The sequence below is a fragment of the Sturnira hondurensis genome, unplaced genomic scaffold (assembly GCF_014824575.4).
Source record: "Sturnira hondurensis isolate 20B ecotype Veracruz unplaced genomic scaffold, ASM1482457v3 Scaffold0013299, whole genome shotgun sequence".
NCBI classification, from domain to species: domain Eukaryota; kingdom Metazoa; phylum Chordata; class Mammalia; order Chiroptera; family Phyllostomidae; genus Sturnira; species Sturnira hondurensis.
In genome coordinates, this window is record NW_028085930.1 from 10,279,147 (window position 1) to 10,299,086 (window position 19,940).

Consider the following 19,940-nt stretch of genomic DNA (forward strand, 5'->3'; position numbering starts at 1 on the left):
AAATAAATAATTACACACATGTGATATGTCTTAGGAACTATCTAGCCTTTACAAATTCAAAAGGTATAAAAATGTTAAGCATAATGCCTATCTCTTGAAAATTTTAAGCAGGGAGAAAGTCTGTCCTAGAAGGGACTGTGTTTGGGAGGCTAATTCAATGGCATTTGTGTGGAGAAATGTCCCCATCTTTTGGATTTTTAAGCCATCACCTCCAAGTTGTGTTTTTATAATTAAGCAACCTGACCAATCTTTTGTAAATGAGAATAGCTCTCTTGTCTACCAGGCCAATTAGCACAGATGCTACTTTATTCAATAAGGGTTTTTCCATCTCCACTTACACATGTGATCAGACCAACTGATGGAACCGCCCAGCCAGCACTGAGGACTCCAGCTGAGTTTCTCATCGCGCTGCTGGCTGGACTGAACCACCCATGTGCTTTCCCATGCTGCTTCTGGCACCAAAAGGAGGCATCGCACAATGGCTGACCCAGATACAAGGGCCTTGGCCAAGGTTGTTTTCCTTATGAGGAAGCTAATTGCCCCACGTGAGGATAAAATGTGCACCCTTGTACCACCACTCTCTGGATGACATGATTTCTACAAAGTACAACTGGAGACAAACAAAAAGCGGTACCCTACAGAAAATCCAAGCTTTGCTGAGGACCAAGCACGCTTTAAGAAATTCTTTGGTAAATTACAATTGATAAAGAAAACCAAGTGTTGGAACGGCTTTGTTTACCACAAACACTACCAATTTTGAGACTTCTGGAAAGAAAAAGAAAAGGTGAGAAAGAAATAATTCTCTGAATTACTTGGTTTAGTTGCACACTATTGCACTTCTGCTAATTCACTCCTTAAACTAATTTAGAGAAATCTAATTTCTCACCGTCCATCAACAATTCCTATAGCTTTGATATGTGGGTGGTGAATGCCACTAAGAAATGACATGACCTTCCAGGCCCTAGAGGCCTGGATAAAGCCCTGCACCCCTGCATGGCACACAACCCTCAACAGCACTCACTCACTCCTAAACACGTACTGAGCGCCACACACCACCTCTGCCGCAGGGGAGACGGTCATAGTGACAAGTGCCTGCAAGAGCCTCTTAACCGAATACAAGTAGTTCTCCGACAGTCCGAGCACAGGACTCCTTTATAGATAACTAGGGAACCCTCCCCTCAACATGCTGCTTCTGGAGGCTTGGGGTGACGCTCTGGAGCCTGCAGCTTAGCCAGGGCCACAGCTGCCTAATGAAAGAGCTTGAGGCGTCCAGAGAGTGGCAGGGAAGGCTCCACGGACACCAAGTGGGTGGGCTGAGACCGGAAGGAACTCGATGAGTTGTGGCCACGTGCACAGTTTTGGTCAGAAGAGACAGTGGGGCGAAACAACCCAGAGGTGTGGGACAGCACGCTTGGTTTGAGAACAGAAACAGCTGTCGCTTTCCTGAAGGGTTGGGGAGGAACTGCAGGGAGAACTGATGACGAGGCTGGACCAAGTGAGAGCGTCAAGGGCCCTGCAGGCTGTACCTTAAAATCTTGAGATGTAGCCTAGGAAAGTGCCCCTGCAGAATTCTGATGGGGACTTAGTCACGCACCCGGATTTTCACAGAGCCAGCTGGTGTTATGAAGTACTTTGATGTATGTAACCATTAATAACATGAAGTTCTAATTAACTTCAGTACTGTTGGTTACTGAACTGAGAACAAGAACATTAATACAGAAAGTATAATATTTCTCTATCCTTATTCCCCCAACCCAATGACTTCAGAGGCTGTGAATCAACCCAGAGAGAGTAAATTCTGTTATCATGCTTGTTTTAAAAATGTGACTTTGTTCCGATGAGACTGATACATGAAGGAATGAGTATAACACGAATTTCACGTTTGCTTATATATCTCACCCACAAGAAACACTGGGTGAACACAGAAAGCTGCATGTGGCTGAACCCAGGCTCACAGGAGTACACGAATACGTACACGCACCCACCTCAGTACTTCCCAGCCACCTCGGTTCACAGCACGGGCGATGGATGGGTTGCAGCCAGCACCCAGATGCATCAGGCTCTGCACAGCAGGGCGACTTTTATGAAAATCATCTTAGAACGGCCTTGGAACTGACTGTTCTGAAGTTGACCGTTCATTTGAAGATGTCCCCTTCCCGACCAGGTTGCAGGTCTTTCTTAAGGCGAGGGGTCCTATTTATTATACTATCTACTTCTTTCTTACTCACTCAGCATGTATAAAACTATGCTTCCACTCTTATTAGGTTCCAACTCTGTTGTACGTGCCAGTCATAAAGTTTTTGAGGGCTGTTTCCCACTCCACATGACTTTGCACAGCATGGTGATTTTTTAAAATAAACTGCTTTAGAACTGACCTGGACATGACTATTCATTTGAAGATGAATAGATTCATGACAAAATTTATATATTTTTTCCAACAGGTAACTTTTTGCAGAAAAGCTTTCATCCAGAGATCACGGCAGTGCTCAGGAGGGCTGACTACACTATGACTTGCTGGTGCTCCCAGTGTCCATCTCCTTGTCACCCTAACGGGGTCCTGCAGCCGTGAACCCTCTCTCTCCCCCCAGTGCTCCCCACCTCCCTCCCATTTCCGCCCCCCACCTTAATTATTGTCCATATGTCTTTTATACTTATTCATGTGATTCTCTCCCCTCTCCCCTCTGGTCCCTGTCAACCTGTTCCGTATTTGAGTGTCATTGGTCATATTTTGCTTGCTTGTTTGTTTTGTTGTTTAGATTCCTGTTAAAGGTGAGATCATATGGTATTTGTCTTTCACCACCTGGCTTACACAACACTGAAGAAAGAAATCAAGGAAGACATAAACAAATGGAAACATATACCATGTTCATGGATTGGAAGAATTAACATCATCAAAATGTCCATACTACCCAAAGCAATTTACAGATTCAATGCAATACCTATTAAAATACCAATGGTATATTTCACAGACATAGAACAAACACTTCAAAAATTTATATGGAACCATAAAAGACTCCGAATAGCAGCCGCAATTTTGAGAAAGAAGAACAAAGTAGGAGGGATCCCAATACCCGATGTCAAACTGTATTACAAGGCCACTGTAATCAAAACAGCCTGGTACTGGCATAAAAACAGGCACATAGACCAATGGAATAGAACAGAGAGCCCAGAAATAAACCCAACTCTCTACAGTCAATTAATATTCGACAAAGGGGGCAATAACATAAAATGGAGTAAAGATAGCCTCTTCAATAAATGGTGTTGGGAGAACTGGACAGCTACATGCAAAAAAATGAAACTCGAGCACCAACTTACACCATACACCTAAATTAATTCAAGGTGGATAAAAGACTTAAATATAAGCTATGAAACCATTAAAGTCCTAGAGGAGAACATTGGCAGGAAAATCTCAGATATTCCATGCAGCAATATTTTTACTGATACGTCCCCTAGAGCAAGGGACATAAAGGAAAAGAATAAACAAATGGGATCTCATCAAAATTAAAAGCTTCTGCATGGCTAAGGAAAATAGTATTAAGATAGAAAGAGAAGCAACAGCTTGGGAAAACATACTTGCCAATAATACCTCAGACAAAGGTTTAATCTCCAAAATATACAAAGAACTCACTCAACTCCACTCAGAGAAGACTAGCAACCCAATTAAAAAATGGGCAAAGGACTTGAACAGACATTTCTCCAAGGAGGACATACAGAGGATCCAGGGACACATGAAAAGATGCTCGATATCGCTAGCTATCAGAGAGATGCAAATTAAAACCACAATGAGATACCACTTTACACCAGTCGGAATGGCTATCATAAACAAAGAAACAAACAACAAGTGCTGGAGAGGTTGTGGGGAAAAGGGGACCCTAGTTCACTGTTGGTGGGATTGCAGACTGGTACAACCACTATGGAAAACAGTATGGAACTTTCTAAGAAAACTAAAAATGAATGTGCCTTTTGACCCAGCAATTCCACTATTAGGAGTATATCCTAAGAACCCTGAAACACCAATCCAAAAGAACCCATGCACCCCAATGTTCATAGCAGCACAATTTACGATAGCCAAGAGTTGGAAGCAACCTAGATGCCCATCGGTAAATGACTGGATCAAAAAGCTATGGTCCATTTACACAATGGAATTCTATGCTGCAGAAAGGAAGAAGGAGCTCCTACCTTTTGCAACATCATGGATGGAACTGGAGAGCATTATGCTGAGCGAAATAAGCCAAAAGGCCCTTTCTGTTGCAGGAACTAGTGTTGTTAGGATGGATTTATTCAGTGAGATCAGGTCTTTTCTAAGAGCCATCAAAGAAGCAAGATGAGAAAGGGAGGGAGCTTCAAAGCAGAACAATGAGAACATCAAAAGTGGAAAAAAAATTGGAAAATACAGCCAAGAAAGGCAGGAATCAGAGTCTAGTCAGGGGTCCATGAATAAATGGTGGAGGTAGGGACAAAGGAAGTGCCCCCTGCCCCCATAACTGCTCTTCCAGTTAAATTTTTTTTCTCTCGTTTTCAAATGTAGCCTATAACTTTCTAGGGTTTAATACAAAGCCAATCTGTTCTTGGCTTACTACCATCACCATGCTTTGAGTTACTGCTATTAATTCTGTCTACTGACCTAAGTAACTCTGGGGAATGTTTTGACTGGAAATAAGTGATAAGGCTACTCACAGAAGGCACTAAACAGTAACAATTCTGAGGGAAAGGAGGGCTTTGCCATCATCTTAAACAAAAAGGAAGCTTGGGAATTTGATTATATTTTTGTCTGGTGATCCATGTACTCAAGGCTTATAAAATCCTTCAGCCATATTGCAATGTCAGGTTGTGAAGAGTTTGGGTTGTTTTTTCATGTATTTTAAGAAGTTGCCATGTCCACGTTTTTTATTTTATCATCAGTGCTACAAAATAGAAAGGTCCTGAAATTTCCCAACAATTGCAGGTCCCTCTTGGGACTTTACTAACCCAAAACATGCTTTCATTTAATTAGGGAAAGCCACTGCCTTTGGGTGCAGGACTTGGGGATTGGATATTACCTTCATGCACAGGAAAAAAATGTCCCATCTCCAGGCAAACACAGCCCCTGGACCTGGGCAAACTGCCTGGTGACCAGAGCACAGGCTGGGTTTTAGTGCCCGCTTGCCCCTTCAGCAGGGCTGCCGTGAGGAGTGCACAGGCCGCATTACCGAACGCCCTGTAACTCTGCCTTCGGGTGCCTGATTCTCACCGCCTACCGTATTTCCATGTGCATGAATTCCTGATACAGGAATTTCTCTCTTTCTGGGAAAGAGAGGAGGTTCTCTAGCCCAAGCCCCTGACGGACCCTCTGGGCAAAGGAGCTTTAGCATAAAGAACGACCAAAAGGAGTTCCTTAGTCTGAAGGTTTCAAGGCATGGCCAAGGCCACCTGAGTGATATACATCTCTCTCTTTGTTCAGTAGGCTTAGACTTCCTGTGACAGGAGCAAAGCCATTCTTTCTTGAGTTTGAACTCAGTGGATTGAAAGTATAGTTTCCTGGAAATGTTAACAGAGGTATTTCAAAGAAAAAACAATGAAAAGCTACGGGGGAGAAGATTTAAAAGTAGGAAGATGCTGTGTTGAAGGTGGTGATATCGCTGAGGGGGGGAGAGGAGGGCTCCCTAACAGCCTCCACAATTTGGCCTCTGGCCTTGACTGACATCCAGGTTCACAGGGTTGCTCAAAGTCCTTATTTTTCTTTCCTGCCCTGAACACATACACTTTGAGGCACTGTCCTCAAGGCAATGTGACACTGCAAGACTAAATAAATGTCAAGTTTCAAGAAAGGTCATTGGAAGAAAGCAAATGCTCTCAATGACACATTGAACTTGGCATGATTCAAACCCACGGGAATTTCTGCCCAGGGGTTCCAAATATTTCTAGTTGCTTTACTTGAGTGCTCCCCAAACCATTGTCTATGCCTCCTGGGCAGGGTGCAGCATGGGTGCAGTCTGGCGTTTTGTATTTCATGGAGGTGGTGGTGCTGAGGACAAAGGTTGGAGGAAGAAGGCCCAGCATAAGGGGGAGGAGGGTCTCCTTTGCCCCCAGAAGGCGCCATCTTCAGTATTCTACAAAGGACATTACAGGCAGGGCTCAGAACTCTGTTTCCTGTGGTTCTGCTTGCATAGGCTCCTCAGAATTTTGGTTGAAAATAAATTTACTGAAGCATAAAGATGCTAAAAAGTTGGTTACAAAGCCTATTTACAAAAGCTAAATTAAAATGTCATGTACAAAACTGTAGAAACCAGCTCTTTATGATGCTCCTTTAGATGTTCCCATTTCTTTACAATGGAATTCATATGAGCTCAGTGAGGCAAAAGCTGGAGAAAGCAGGAAGGAATACTCCTATTGATACAAATACAAATGCTCCGCCTTCCTGGACCCTGAACTGACCCACGGCAAGGACTGTGAACGAAGTTCACATAACACTGAGTGACTAACTGAATGTCGTATATAAACACATGAGTTCAATTTAGGCTTAGATTAAAATTCCCATCATGAGACTTAAACAAAGCTAGAAAAATTGTAGATGTCTAAATTCATTTTAATACACTGCATTAAATAGAAATGGTTATTTTAAACAGCACTGTATTTGAATGGAGTTATGATTAATATTATTGACTAAGTAATAAAAGATTTCACATATGTATTTATGAATTGAAAAAATCCTACAATTAGATAAACTCTAAATGCCAGGTTTCAATTCCGTGCAGAACCCTGTAAAGAAATCCATTATGATCAATATGTCCCACATACCATGTATTGTCAGGAAGTATGTTCTCATGTGTCAGTCACATGCCCCCACCGCCTTTTTGTACTGTCGTGGATTTCTCTAACCCTTGCTCCTACCAGAGATCGATCTGCGTGGGAAGGGGCATGGGGTTTAATTCTGGCCAGTCAATGGGATAGGAGAGAAAGCCTGCTGGACTTCTCTAGAAGATGTGTATGTGTGAGGAGGGTGACAGGAAGGATGACAGGACAGACACCCAGCTCTGTGGCAGCCCTCTTGAGAACTGATGGGGGTGAGTTGAGAACAAAGCCAAAATACTAATGATGGTAGAACAGAAAGATGGCGATGTTAATGAACAGATGAATTATCCAACTCTAAACGTGCCTATCTTGGGACTCTTGTTATTTGAAATAACAGGCAACAAATTTCCTTATTTGAGATAATAACTTCTTATTGTTTCCAAAGGCAACTTGGTATAATCCCAACTCCTCTACAATCTGCCAGAGGACGCGGGGCAGAAGCCCTATAGCAGACACTGCTGATGCCCACTAGACACCCACCTCCACTCGCCAGTCCTAGGAAGCTGCTGGATATTCATAAGGGAAAACAGTGGTTGCACCGGGTGAGAAAAGAAACATGTTTGTGGTTCAAGTCTGATCTCTCACATGAAGCTCATCTGGACCAACACAGCCTGTGGTGGTCTGTCTTCTGCATCTACATGCTTTATGATCTTTACTGTTTATACAGCACTTAGCCATACACTACCTCTCATGGTGATGAGTTATATTTTTATTTAATTACTAATTAACTGTTGATGTGTTTCCCCCTCCTCCAGTTTCACTGTAAGTACTCTCATTGGGACTGCTCTCTCATAGTTCTTTTTTTTTAAAAAAATAAATATGTAATTTATTTTTAGAGAGAGGGGAAGGGAGGGAGAAAGAGAGGAACAGAAATAACAATATGTGGATGCCTGTCACGTGGCCTCCACTGGGGACCTGGCCTGCAATCCAGGCATGTGTCATGACTGGGAATCGAACTGGCAACCCTTTGGCTCACAGCCCGCACTCAATCCACTGAGTTACACCAGCCAGGGCTCTCTCGTAGTTCTTACACAGATATGTCTTACATTCTAGTTTCTAGAATATGACCTCCAATAGATCAGGCAATGTGCAGGTTGTCTGTACTTCCTCAAGCAAATATGAGTCTGCTTTCAAATTTGTTCTCATTCATCTGACAGTTTTTGTTATCTTGTCATGATAAAGAATAGACTGATGACTATTATAAAAACGAATTCGAACTACCAAATGGCAATGATGAGTGCAGTGCATGCAGGGGTCACGGGATGAGCACCCCCAGGGGCGATGTGAACAAGCAGGTGGTTTTCCCCTCATTACACATCCTGTTTTATGTTCGGATTTCCAGCTCAGACAGTTTTGATTTCCTGTGGCTTAGAGGGGATTCTGAATAGATATGTTTTGAGCTTTAGAGATAGGTATGTAATTATCACAAAGCACAGCAAAATGTCTTGCAGTTAATAAGGAACATTAAAAAATCTTTTCACTGGCTGATGTGCTTAAACATTAGAACTTATCACATACACGAATTGATTTTAAAGGTTTTCTTATTATTCAGTATTTTCCCTCTTTTTTAACCTTAGCAAAGGAAGTGATTTGGAAAATGATTGGGCAATAATTGAGTTGGCAGAACATTTAACAGTATTGAAATAAGTAAAAAATTATTTAACAGTCCGATGAACGACCAGCTAAAGTAGATTTCTAGAACACTAAGTATTGACTGTCATTTACATTATAAAAAATAAAGCATGGGAAATAAAAATTATAAAATTTTTGAATTTTGTCTTCAAGACTAGAAAATTCAGAGCCTGGTTAAAATCCGGGTTTGAATTAGGTGAACCCTACAGGCTTTTTTCATTGAAACAAAGCACAGGGAGAACTCTCTTCCTGAGCAAATGCCAATCCTCAAATCAACACTAGTACCGACCATGAAGTAAGGTCATTTTTAAAACTTCCTGCTGGTCTGCTCACATTTCAGAAAAGAAGCATAATGATGTCTTTTACAAACATATGGCACAACACTTAATTAGTTATCGCTTTAAAGACTTAGCTGAATTGTACACTCTCCCATGATATGGCCAAATCAGAGGCATGGACAGGAACAGATGTGTACAGTTTCACCTAAAGACAGCCTGTGGGTTACGGAAAGGATTTGACACACAAAAAGGCAATACTGAAAGGAAGTAAGTTCTGAGACTTAATATGAGCATATGACACTTGCCTGGAGTATGTCATGACTATGCTGATGTTGAAAATCATTTCTCAATCATTAGATTCGAAACATAAGCAGACTTAGCTACACTTAGGTTGAGAACTACTAGTAGATTATTTTTGTTCTAATGTCTCTTGCAACTGCTATTTCATCCTTTTCTTAATTGACATAAACAATTTCCTGACCCTGAGCTACTTTAAAATATCATCTGAGTCTTGAAATCTGCAAGATGCCATATAATTTAAGGCACAGGGACCCAAAGAAAGAGGTGTCTTTGCTTCAATTTTGGCCACGTGCTGTGTGAAAACTGATGCTGATGGTGTTAATGAAAAACTACCGTGACCATTTCTGAGGACATGGAATACCCCCGTGTCACACCGTAGTGGGCTGGAAACGCAAGCAAAGTAGGATTGGAGATGACCTGTGCCCAGTTGTCGGCTCTGGTGGTACTGCAACCACTCCAGGGTGTGGGGGTAGGATTGGGGTGTGGTTCCCACGGGCGAATGATGCCCAGTTATGAGCCTGAACGTGTTCCAACTGCGAACTGTTATGCTGTGATAAGCAGTACTCTCACCTTACACTAATAAAGGTTTTTTCTCACTCACACGTCCTGTCTCTGACGGGTTGGCAGGTGGACTCTGCTCACCGTGCCAGAGGGAAGGAGAGTGCGGGGGAGGGGCTTGCAGTAACAACAGGAACAGAGGACCTCCGCTCAGACTCACTGGACAGAACCAGTCACGTGGCTCTGACAGCTCACGGGGGGGGGGCGGGGGGCGGGGGTGAGGAGGTACAAGTCTATCCGTGTCTAGAATGAGGGAAAACTGGAGTTATTAGGTGAAGAGCACTGACTACCGCCCATTATTTCATAAAACAATCAGCTAGCCCATTACTCGGAAAGACACAGCTTTCTCTCGAAAATTTCTGCCTGCATAGTTCGCACAAGCTAGGAAATATATTAAATTTAGAATAACAATTTGGCATTCTGTTTGCTGGTTCACAGCAGGTCTATGTGGAGGGTGAGACTCACTCTTATTTCTATTTTTGCNGCGGGGGGCGGGGGTGAGGAGGTACAAGTCTATCCGTGTCTAGAATGAGGGAAAACTGGAGTTATTAGGTGAAGAGCACTGACTACCGTCCATTATTTCATAAAACAATCAGCTAGCCCATTACTCGGAAAGACACAGCTTTCTCTCGAAAATTTCTGCCCGCATAGTTCGCACAAGCTAGGAAATATATCAAATTTAGAATAACAATTTGGCATTCTGTTTGCTGGTTCACAGCAGGTCTATGTGGAGGGTGAGACTCACTCTTATTTCTATTTTTGCTCCACTTCTCAGTGGTAAGTCACAGCATCACCATAAAGAAAAGTAATTAATTGGTATCGGAGACTAATCCATATGCCACCAGAATACGATAATGCAAATGAAACATCTCTCCATATGCCTTTCCCGTTTGTTACCCCTTATTCTGATTCTTCATAGACATGCTCTTTGTACAGGCAGGCACCTCCCAACTTACTAAGTCAACACGTTCTATTTTTGTTGTTATTTGAAGTTATTATTTTTAAACTAAGTCTTATATGTAACACTTTGAAGAGTCGAGTGGCCCCACAAGGCTTGTTATGAAAAACAGTTCACACAGCCCCACCCTCCACTTCCTGCACTCCAGAAGCAACCACTTTCAATTCTTTTACCCATTTTTTTCATCTCTGTATCTCTAGCTTCTATGGCTACTTCTTGATTTTTCTACAGCAGTGATTTTCAACTGGTGTGCCGCCAGAGTTTTTAAAACATGCAGTACCTGACTATGTAGTCAGGGGCACTGCCCTCATTTCCTCCACACTGCCAAATACAGAGCTGACAACAGCCAACACAACAACAGTGTCTGCTGGGAATGCTCTGCCTTAAACCATAAATATATAGGTCACGTGATACAGTTGCATCTCATTGGCTAATTCTTGGTACCAGAAATCCTTATATATAAGTATGAACCTGATTTTTAAAAAAATCCCTTTGGAGCAAAAAAGAGTATATTTTTGTAAATCAATCAAAATTATACCTCCTTTTGGTCAGATTGGTAGAAAACAGTAGTTTTTGTGTGTGCTGTGGAATTTTAGTAGCTAGTTTATATGTGCAATGAGATGAAAAAGGTTGAAAATCGCTGTTCTCAAGTATTTACAAGGGAGGACCCCCCAAACCCAGATAATCCTTAGGAGGGCAGGCCCCCTGCAGTACACGCTTCCCCTCAAGGTGAGTGTTCAAGGAACGCATCTGTATCAGTGCGCCAGCTGGTGGTGTTGTGAGAGGCTGCCTTTGGCTTCAGTGGATTTTTTTTTGAAGAGTCCTTGAACGTTTTTGCCCATTTCATGATGAGTGATTTATGAGCGCACCTGCCCACACAGTGCTGAGTGTCCAGCAGTTTTTGACCCAAAACAGCATGACCCCCATGCCCCACCCTCCTTATTTACCCAAAGCAACTTTTTTGTTTCTTTGGATGAAAAAGTCCTCAAAGGGAAACGTTTTGCCGATGTGGAAGAGGTGAAACAAAAAATGGTAGAAGCACTAAAAGGCATCAAAATTGACAAGTTGCACAACTGTTCTGAGCAGTGGAAAAAAGGTCTCCATAGGTGTATTGCATCAAATGGACAGCCCTTTGAAGGGGACTGAAGTTTCAACATGTAAGAATAAGTACACAATTTTAATAAATAAATCGTTTTTCAGGGTCCCCCCTCATACACTAATTTTACACTATGGAAGATGAGGATTTTGTTCTAATGACTGTGGACCACCTGTTTCCTCCCCTCTGCCCACAAACACACTGTTCCCACACTCCGTTTGCTTGAATTTTTATCATGACTTGGATTAGATTAACAGTCAATAGGCTGACATTATGCTGTGTACATAAACCATAGCCTTGGCTCCCTTACAAGGTCTGTCATAACCTTTCTTCCTTTTCCTGTAGCTATTTTATTTTTCGTTGGGGTTATTGATTGTCCTGTGTTTTACTGGCTTATTTTCTCTAAAGTTATCATGACGTTAAATCCAATTTCATCTGTAGTTTTGTATATTTCTCAATTTGTTCAAATATATTAGCTACTCTTACAATTTCATCTTTTTGGAGAAAACTTACTGGAACCTTCTAACTTGCCTCAATCTGGGTTGGCTGCTGCTCTCTGGACCTGCTAAGTAGCTGTGCTCCCCGAGTGGTCTGGGGATCTCCCTACAGTACCATCTGGGGAATATTTTCGTCTTGCTCTGGATAATCTGTTCACTTGTTCTCGGGCACTCCTCCTCCTCAGAGCTTGCCCTCATTTCTGTCGCATGAATCCTCCACTGGGTTCTGAGGTGCACGGGAATACATTTTAGGACTCTTGAATGTCTGAAAGTGGCTTTACTCTATCCTCACATTTAATTGGTTTGGTTAAGTGTTGAGTGTAGGTGGGAGTAATTTTCTCTCAGATGCTGAGGACATTCTTCCATGGCCTTGTTTCTGGTGTGGCTGCAGGAACTGTGTGGCTTTGCTAATTCTCCATCTTTTGTTGGAAATCTTTCTCTTCACCCAGTTCTCCAAGCTTGTAGGACATTGTTTCCAGAGTTCTGACCTTTTTCAGTGGTAGGTCTGTGTGTGGGTTCTATTTACTCGTGTGGGACATTCCGTGACTTTTTCAGGTCTTTCATTAGTGGAAACAAGGTGAATTGCATTTCTGATTATTTCCTTCATTTTATCTGTTCTGTCTTTCTGGAATTCCTGTTTTTTAGATTTTGAATCTCTGGGGTTGGTTCTTTATATATTTTTTCTTACCTTCCACTTCTGCCTTAAATCTTCTGGGGAGATTTAACTCAATTTTATCTTCCAACTCTTCTATCACGTTTTTACCTTGTAGATACTGTATTTTAATTTCTAAGGATCTCTGTTGTGGTTGTTTTATGAATGAGTATTTTTTCTGGAGCATTCTACTCCTGCATTGACTTGTTTCCTCCCAGTGGCATTTTTGTTTAATAGCATTTTATTATTTTGTTTTTACCTAAAGAGCCATTGAGAAAACGAATTTCAAAAGAATGGTATTTTTAAAGTGAGGTGTTTTATGTTAATATCATTATTTACTATTTTCTAATCAAAGGTAAATACATGTCCAGAGCTTAACTTGAGTTATTTTTGTTTAATTACTATGTACCAGGTACTCACACAAAAACAGCAAAATGAAGATACGAACGATACTTCTTTTTTCTATGTCACTATCCCATGCTCTCTACAAGTATCTGGTGATCCCTGGCTGTCTTGCTCACATAAAACAGTGTAAACTAAGTTAAGTGAGAGGCCTGTGTTTGGATGGGCTATGATTCACTGAGGGTAAACTGGCGGTTTCTCTGAAAAACCACTAAGTTGAGAATGTTTACGTGTTTTTTCATTTGTGACTTCTGCTTAGAGAAAACTCCTTCTGCCTGGAGGGACAAACAGAGTGGGATTCTGGGGAGCAAGAGGGGTGAGGTCTTTGTCCTCAAATCCAGTAGGTAAACATACTTACCGCTCCTTTTCCAGGACGGTGGTGCCACACTGGCATGTGCCCGATCTTGCTTTGTCCAAAGAATGAAAGCTCTGGTCTTCTGCCAGGGTGGGGAAGGGAATCTAACTACTTTTTGAAGTGACTTCTGACCAATCCTCATGTCTTCGGCTCTACCTTTACTCCATTTCCAGTTTCTGAGCTTCCAGATTTTAAATGCAAATCAGGATGCCTCTTGGTTTTTATCTACTACTGCTTTGGCATCCAGCTAGCTTTCTTAGGGCGCTAAGTTAGTTAGCACTTAACGTCTACTTTCTGAGCAACCGAAATTTTTTATTGTTGTCTCCTCTTCCGCTTTCTTATTCCTCAGGGGTTTATCTTTAACCACGCCAACTATCCCCGGAGTGGAATTTGAGAGGGAGCAGAGCTGACTTCCTGCATTAAGCTGCCATCTCGAAATGAAAGTTCCACTCTGCTCTTCCACAAATCAGAGGATCATGGTTCCTACCCGCTGAAAAGGACCCCAGGAGAGGACACACCGAACTCTTCCCTTCAGAGAGCAAAGCATGTTGTTGTTTGATTGGCAGATGATGTGGCTCAAGTACCATGAAGCTGAGCGTCTGACCCAACGCCATACACAGCCATACAGAGAGATACCGTGTTGTTACCTATTCTATGTACCGTAAATGATTATCCCTCAAAAGTTCAATTTTCCCCCTAATTTAGGGAAAAGCTGTTGCTATCTCAGCAACAGCTAGATTCTGTCTTGTAAGACCTTGAATTTCTATCTTCTTCCAATGGACGGATAAACGCTTCATAGTAGAATATTGTGTTACACTAGCTATAAAATGTGACTAAATGTTTTATTTATGGTGATTTGGCTTAAAAAATTTCAGACACAAGCAGGTTTTTTTTTAAGTAGTAGATTTGCTTTAGATAGATTATTTTGAGTAACGTCTACAAAGACTTTTAGAGAACAACTACCAATATACCACAGTTCAAATTTAATTTGTATAACTTTTAAAAATAAGTGGTTAAATAATTACTTTAAATTTCAAGAAATACTTGAAACTTAAAAAACAGCTTGGTTTGTTTTAGTGTCTTAACCTATTTGGTATAATCCTATTTGCTACATTTTAGGGAAAAAACACAGGCTTTGACAAGAAGGCATTTTCAGGGGAAAAAAGGACTGAGATTTGGGATTTAACTCATTTTAAATTGATGGCTACATCCCCCCTCTACCTCAGTGTAATATACACATATCCTTAAAATACCCATTATTTTTTATGTTATTTTAATTCATTTTAGTCTGTAAAAATGGTAAGAGCTGCATAAGAAGCTTTAACGAATGCGTCGCTCTGGGGGAAAGTGAGGGACAACAAGAAAACCATGGCTCAAGACGTACCGATTCTTTCCTGCCCACGGTTCTGCTGTGTGAGCGGGAGCGCGAGATGGTGCTGAAGAAGGAATCCTTTTTAGCAGCAGACAAAGGTGGGGAGCCGGTGGTTTCTCTGCCTCCAGGCAGACTCTCAACGCTTGGAGACGAACTGATGTTTTTAGAACTTTGTCCTGTAAGAGAAATTAAGTAACGATAATGAAACGCCACTCTTTCATTAAGCTACTGAACTTAGTAGCTACCGAACCTATTGTTCTTAGTAATTATGATACCTCTTTGTTCACCCTGTCGACAAAAGGACACTCTGGAGCAATAAAATGCACTCATTTTTATGTATCAGAGTAGCTGCCATTTTTTTGAAGCAACGAAGTACGTGATAGTTGTCTCCGTGTAATTTACCCTACAGTGGTCCCAAGTGTTGTATACATACAAAACATAAATAATTCAGTTTTTAGAAATCATAGGTTAAAAGACTGGACCCTCAGTAATAGAATCCTCCTTAACAGAAATATTATAGTGTATATTATATTAGTCATATAAAAAATTAAAATCCGGCATCAGTTTTTCAAAAGGGTCTCTTTCCTTTTCATTAACTGCAGGACAGACACATGGCTGCTTTAGCCTCTGGCAGGAGCATCTAGAAATAGGGACAAGGTGCTGGCCCACAGGGCCTCTTTCTAGACTGGTCCCTGTGTGAGAGTGGACGCACCTGTGATCACCAACAATGCTCCATAAAGCTCCCTCAGACCACAGCAAGGGCTCTAGTATGCCCGCTGAGAAGGCAGCGTGGTGTAGAAGTCAGATACGCAGAATTAGCTGCAGCCAGACCCATGCAGGTCTCACTAACAAACAGGGCTACTCAGTAAGATTGTTATGGGAACTTAAGGACCTAGTAAAATACCTGCTGCATTCACCCATTAAACCATTAGTACCTGAAGGTCCAGTTAAGTGCTAGACAATTTTGGGCGTGGGGAGACATAAAAAGCCTATCCTTCAGGAAGGGTACTGTCTAGGGAGGGGGAGACAGCCAAGTAAAGGGTGGGGCAAAAGTAGGCGTACAGTTCCTCGTATGGAAAATAGTATGATAACTAATAAATAATAATACAAGAAGAAATTCTGTGTTTTGCACATTCACCACTGTCATCTACTTTTGCCTCATCCTGTACATTAGTAAAATGTACATGATTTCAGATGGTGGTAAGTGCTGTGGAGAAAAGCAAAGCAGAAAAGGACAATGTGGCAGGGGCATGTGCTGCAACCTTAAATAGGATGGTCAGGGCAGGTATCACTGAGTACTGAGGGGAGCTGACATCTGAGCAAAAACTGGAACGCCAGCTTTGCAGGTAACACGAGGACGAGCAAGCACAGAAGCCCCGATAAAGACCTTTGTGTTTTCAAGGAGCAGCACGGTGGCCAGTGTGGCTACAGCTAAGAAGGAGGGGGCGAGGGACAGGAGATGAGATCTGAGAGCAAGCAGGGGATCAGATCAGGTAGTGGTTTGTAGGTGATGTGGCTTACTCTTACGGAGAAGGGAAGCCACTAGAAGCCACTAGAGGATTTGAGTGGAGAAGTGACATGACTAGACTTACTTTGAACAGGATCACTGTGGCTGCCATGGTGAGAACAGAATTAGAAGTGGGAGAGGCAAAAACGAAAGCAGAGAAATCAGTTTTTGCCTCTGCAAAACTCTACGTAAACAGAATGATCAGACCTTGGTGGTGAGAAGAGGTCAGATTCTGGACAAAACTGAGGAAAGTATTAGGGAGATGAGAAAAAGAGAGGAATCATGTTTAACTCCAAATGTTCTAAACTTAGATGCTCGTGACAGCTAAGCATTCTGTGAATGTACTAAAATCCACTGAATTAAAGGTCAATTTTACGGTATATGAATTATGTCTCAATAAAGTTACTCTTTCATAAAGTCAGTTTTCACATTTCCTAGCTAGTGATCAGCAACAAAGAGCCTGCCCATTTCTACCCAACAGGGGCATTCTAGTCAGAAATCTTGGCTCCAGAGTTTCTTGTTCAGTTTGCAGACTTTTGCGACGGCTGCATCGCAGTCTGACAACATCCCCTTGCCTGTTCTATGTCCTCCCGTTCTACTCCCACCGCTGTTATTCCCTAAAAGACCGTGGGCACTTCTGCCCCAACCTGTAATGGGTGATAGGGTTGCTGACCCTTGAAGGACAAGAACCCTGAGGTTAGGAAAGCAGAGAGGAGAACAGGGCCCAGGGCCCAGGACAGTTTGGCTAGTAGTAAATTCTATCTTTATCTGTGACTGTCCTAATTTTCCTTCTCGTTTGAAGGAAAGTTTTATTGGCTATACAATTACTGGTTGACAATCTTTTCAAAAAATGACTTTGATAATATCATCCTACTGCCTTCTGGTCTCCATGGTTTTGATGAAAATCAGCTGTTGATATTATTGAGGTTCCCTTGAGTACCATGAGTTGTTTTTCACTTGCTGCTTTCAAGATTCCCTCTTTGCTGTTGACTTTTAAGTTTGCCTATAATGTGTTCAAGTGTCTGTGAATGTCTTTGAGTTTACACTGCCTGGAGTTAATTGAGCTTCTTAGATATATAATGTTTTTCATAAAACTGTGGAATATTTTAGCTACCATTTCTAGAAACATTTTTTTTGCTCCTTTCTCTCTTCTTTTTTTAAAAAAATTACTTATTAATTTTTAGAGAAAAGGGAAGGGAGGGAGAAAGAGAGGAAGAGAAACATGGATGTGTGAAAGGAACATCAGTTGGTTGCCTTTTGTATGCACACTGACCAGGAATCAAACTGGCGACCTTTTGCTTTGTGAAATGATGCTCAACCAACTGAGCCACCCTGGTCAGAGCCCTGCCCTCCTTCTTGACTGCCATCATCTGTATACTGGTATGACTCATGTATTCTGCAAGTCTTTAAGGCTCCGTTAATTTTTCTTCATTCTTTTATCTTTCTCTATTTTGGACTAGGTAATCTCAATGGACATATCTTCAAGTTCTGATTCTTTCTTCTGTCAGCTCAAATCTGATACTGATCCTCTGTAGTGAATTTTTAAATTTTAGTTATTGTACTTTTCAACTCCAGAATATCTTTTGGGGTCTTAAAAATTAATATCTCTTCATTAATATCCTCTATTTGGTGAGACATTGGTCTCATACATTCTATTGGTTCATTAGACACAGTTTCCTCTAGCTTTCTGAAGACATTTATAATAGCTGATTTAAAGTCTTTCAAGGTCCAGTGTCTCTGCTTCCTCAGGGGCAGTTTGTGTTGACTGCTTTTTCCACATATATGGGCTACACTTTCCACTTTCCTGTTTCTTTGTATGTCTCAGAATTTTCACTGAAAGCTGGATAATTTAATAAAATAATGTGGCAGCATTGGAAATTAGATCCCATCCTATACCTTGTTTATTTTTTAGTGACTTCCTTAAAACAAATTTTGCTAAGTTATATTCTTTGGCCACTGATGTTTCTGTTGGTTAGTGGTCAGTAACGAGGCAGAGACTTCCTGTCTTTAAATGCCTTGAACCAGCAAGTCTCAAAGCCATTGGTGGGGGTTCTGTGTGTGCTCTGGGACATGCCTTTAATGCTCCGGCAGAGATGCCCAATTCTGCTTTAACCTTCATTTCTGCACATGCAGGGCCTCGGGGTTCATCCAGAGTCGAGAGATTATGCCATTCTCAAGTCTCCCCTGGACGTGCGCACAACCCTGCATGTGTGTCCTTCTGGAACCCCAGGGATATACTGGACCTTTCCCAAGACTCCTGTGGGTCTTCAGTTTGGCCAGCCTCCGATTTTTCTGTTACAGTTTTGGTTAGCCTCTTGCTTGCTCCATTTCTGCCTTGGGCAGCTGTGACGTTAAGTAATTTCCACGATTATTGTTGATGGATACCCTATGGGTAGGGTTTTTCCTAGTGAATTCTGAATTAGGTCAAGTAAAGACAAGCCCTCTGAATGAGGCTTTTCTGGGGAGCTGCTGGACCAGTCAAACAGTTACAATTTACTGGGGAACGGGACTGTTAGGGTGTTCCAAGTCCATTTTTCTCCTCCAGTGGTCGCAAGGCTGATGGTTAATAAAGACTATGGCAGACCTGGGGAGGGGTGGAGGGATAAGGCAAGTTAAAAGGCTACAAATCATGCTGTTCTAATGGAGATACAGCCTTTTTTTCTTGAATAGATACTCCTCAAATTGTTGCAATTCTTTGATTCATTTCCTGAGTTCTGAAAAAGCTGACTTTTATATTTTTGCCACTGATCTCGTTGTCTATAGAGAAACATTTTCAGAAATCCTTATTCTGCCTTCCGAAAGTGTTTCCCCCTATGCCTTGCTTATTGGACTGAACTTGGGTCTTGAAAATTTGTCTTTCTCTTATACAAAAATCTGTCTTATTCTTTTTAATGGCTGTGAAGGAAAAAAATTGTAGCTTTCCTAAATAGACATTTAGAATTTTTCCAATTTTTTGCCTTTACAAACTAAATGACAATAAAAAATCTAAAGAGGCCTTTCCTTAGGTACAAACAGTTGGTTATTTTTATTAGGTAGAGTTACGTAAATGGAACTAAGTCTAACTGTATGTGCATTTTAAACTTACATGAATTATTCCAAATCGCCTTCCCCTAGGACTTTAACAGATGTGCGTATGTATATTCACATATATATGTGCAAATGTAATATGATATATCTTTGTCCGTTCATCACATTTTTTATTTGGTTAATCTAATGAAAGGAGAACTTCATTATGTTCACTTGATGTTTCCTGATAACTAATGAGGCTGGAGGTTGAAACATATTCAGCCTCATTAGTCATGTAGGCCATGCGAAGGTCCCATCGGAACTGCCTCTGCTCACTCTATTTTAAGGAGCCGATTAAGGGGAGCTCCTCCTTAATTCTGGAACTCAGCCCTCTGTGTGTGTATCTGTGTGTCCATACTTTCCTTCATGGCCTTTGTTTTCATGGTTCTGCTTAGGAATGCATTTCTTACCCCAAGATGATGTAGTGGGAATAAAT

The 19,940-nt window shown here is 41.6% G+C and overlaps 1 protein-coding gene across 4 annotated transcripts in view; it reads right to left on the reverse strand.

The window, feature by feature from the left end:
• The window catches only part of TBC1D5 (TBC1 domain family member 5), a 476,007-nt gene that overhangs the window by 32,474 nt on the left and 423,593 nt on the right, over positions 1-19,940 (reverse strand). For all 4 annotated transcript variants that reach the window (XM_037061363.1, XM_037061360.1, XM_037061361.1 and 1 more), the window contains one exon: positions 14,944-15,107. In XM_037061363.1, coding sequence (XP_036917258.1) covers positions 14,944-15,107 — 164 coding nt within the window. The remainder of the gene's footprint in view (positions 1-14,943; positions 15,108-19,940) is intronic.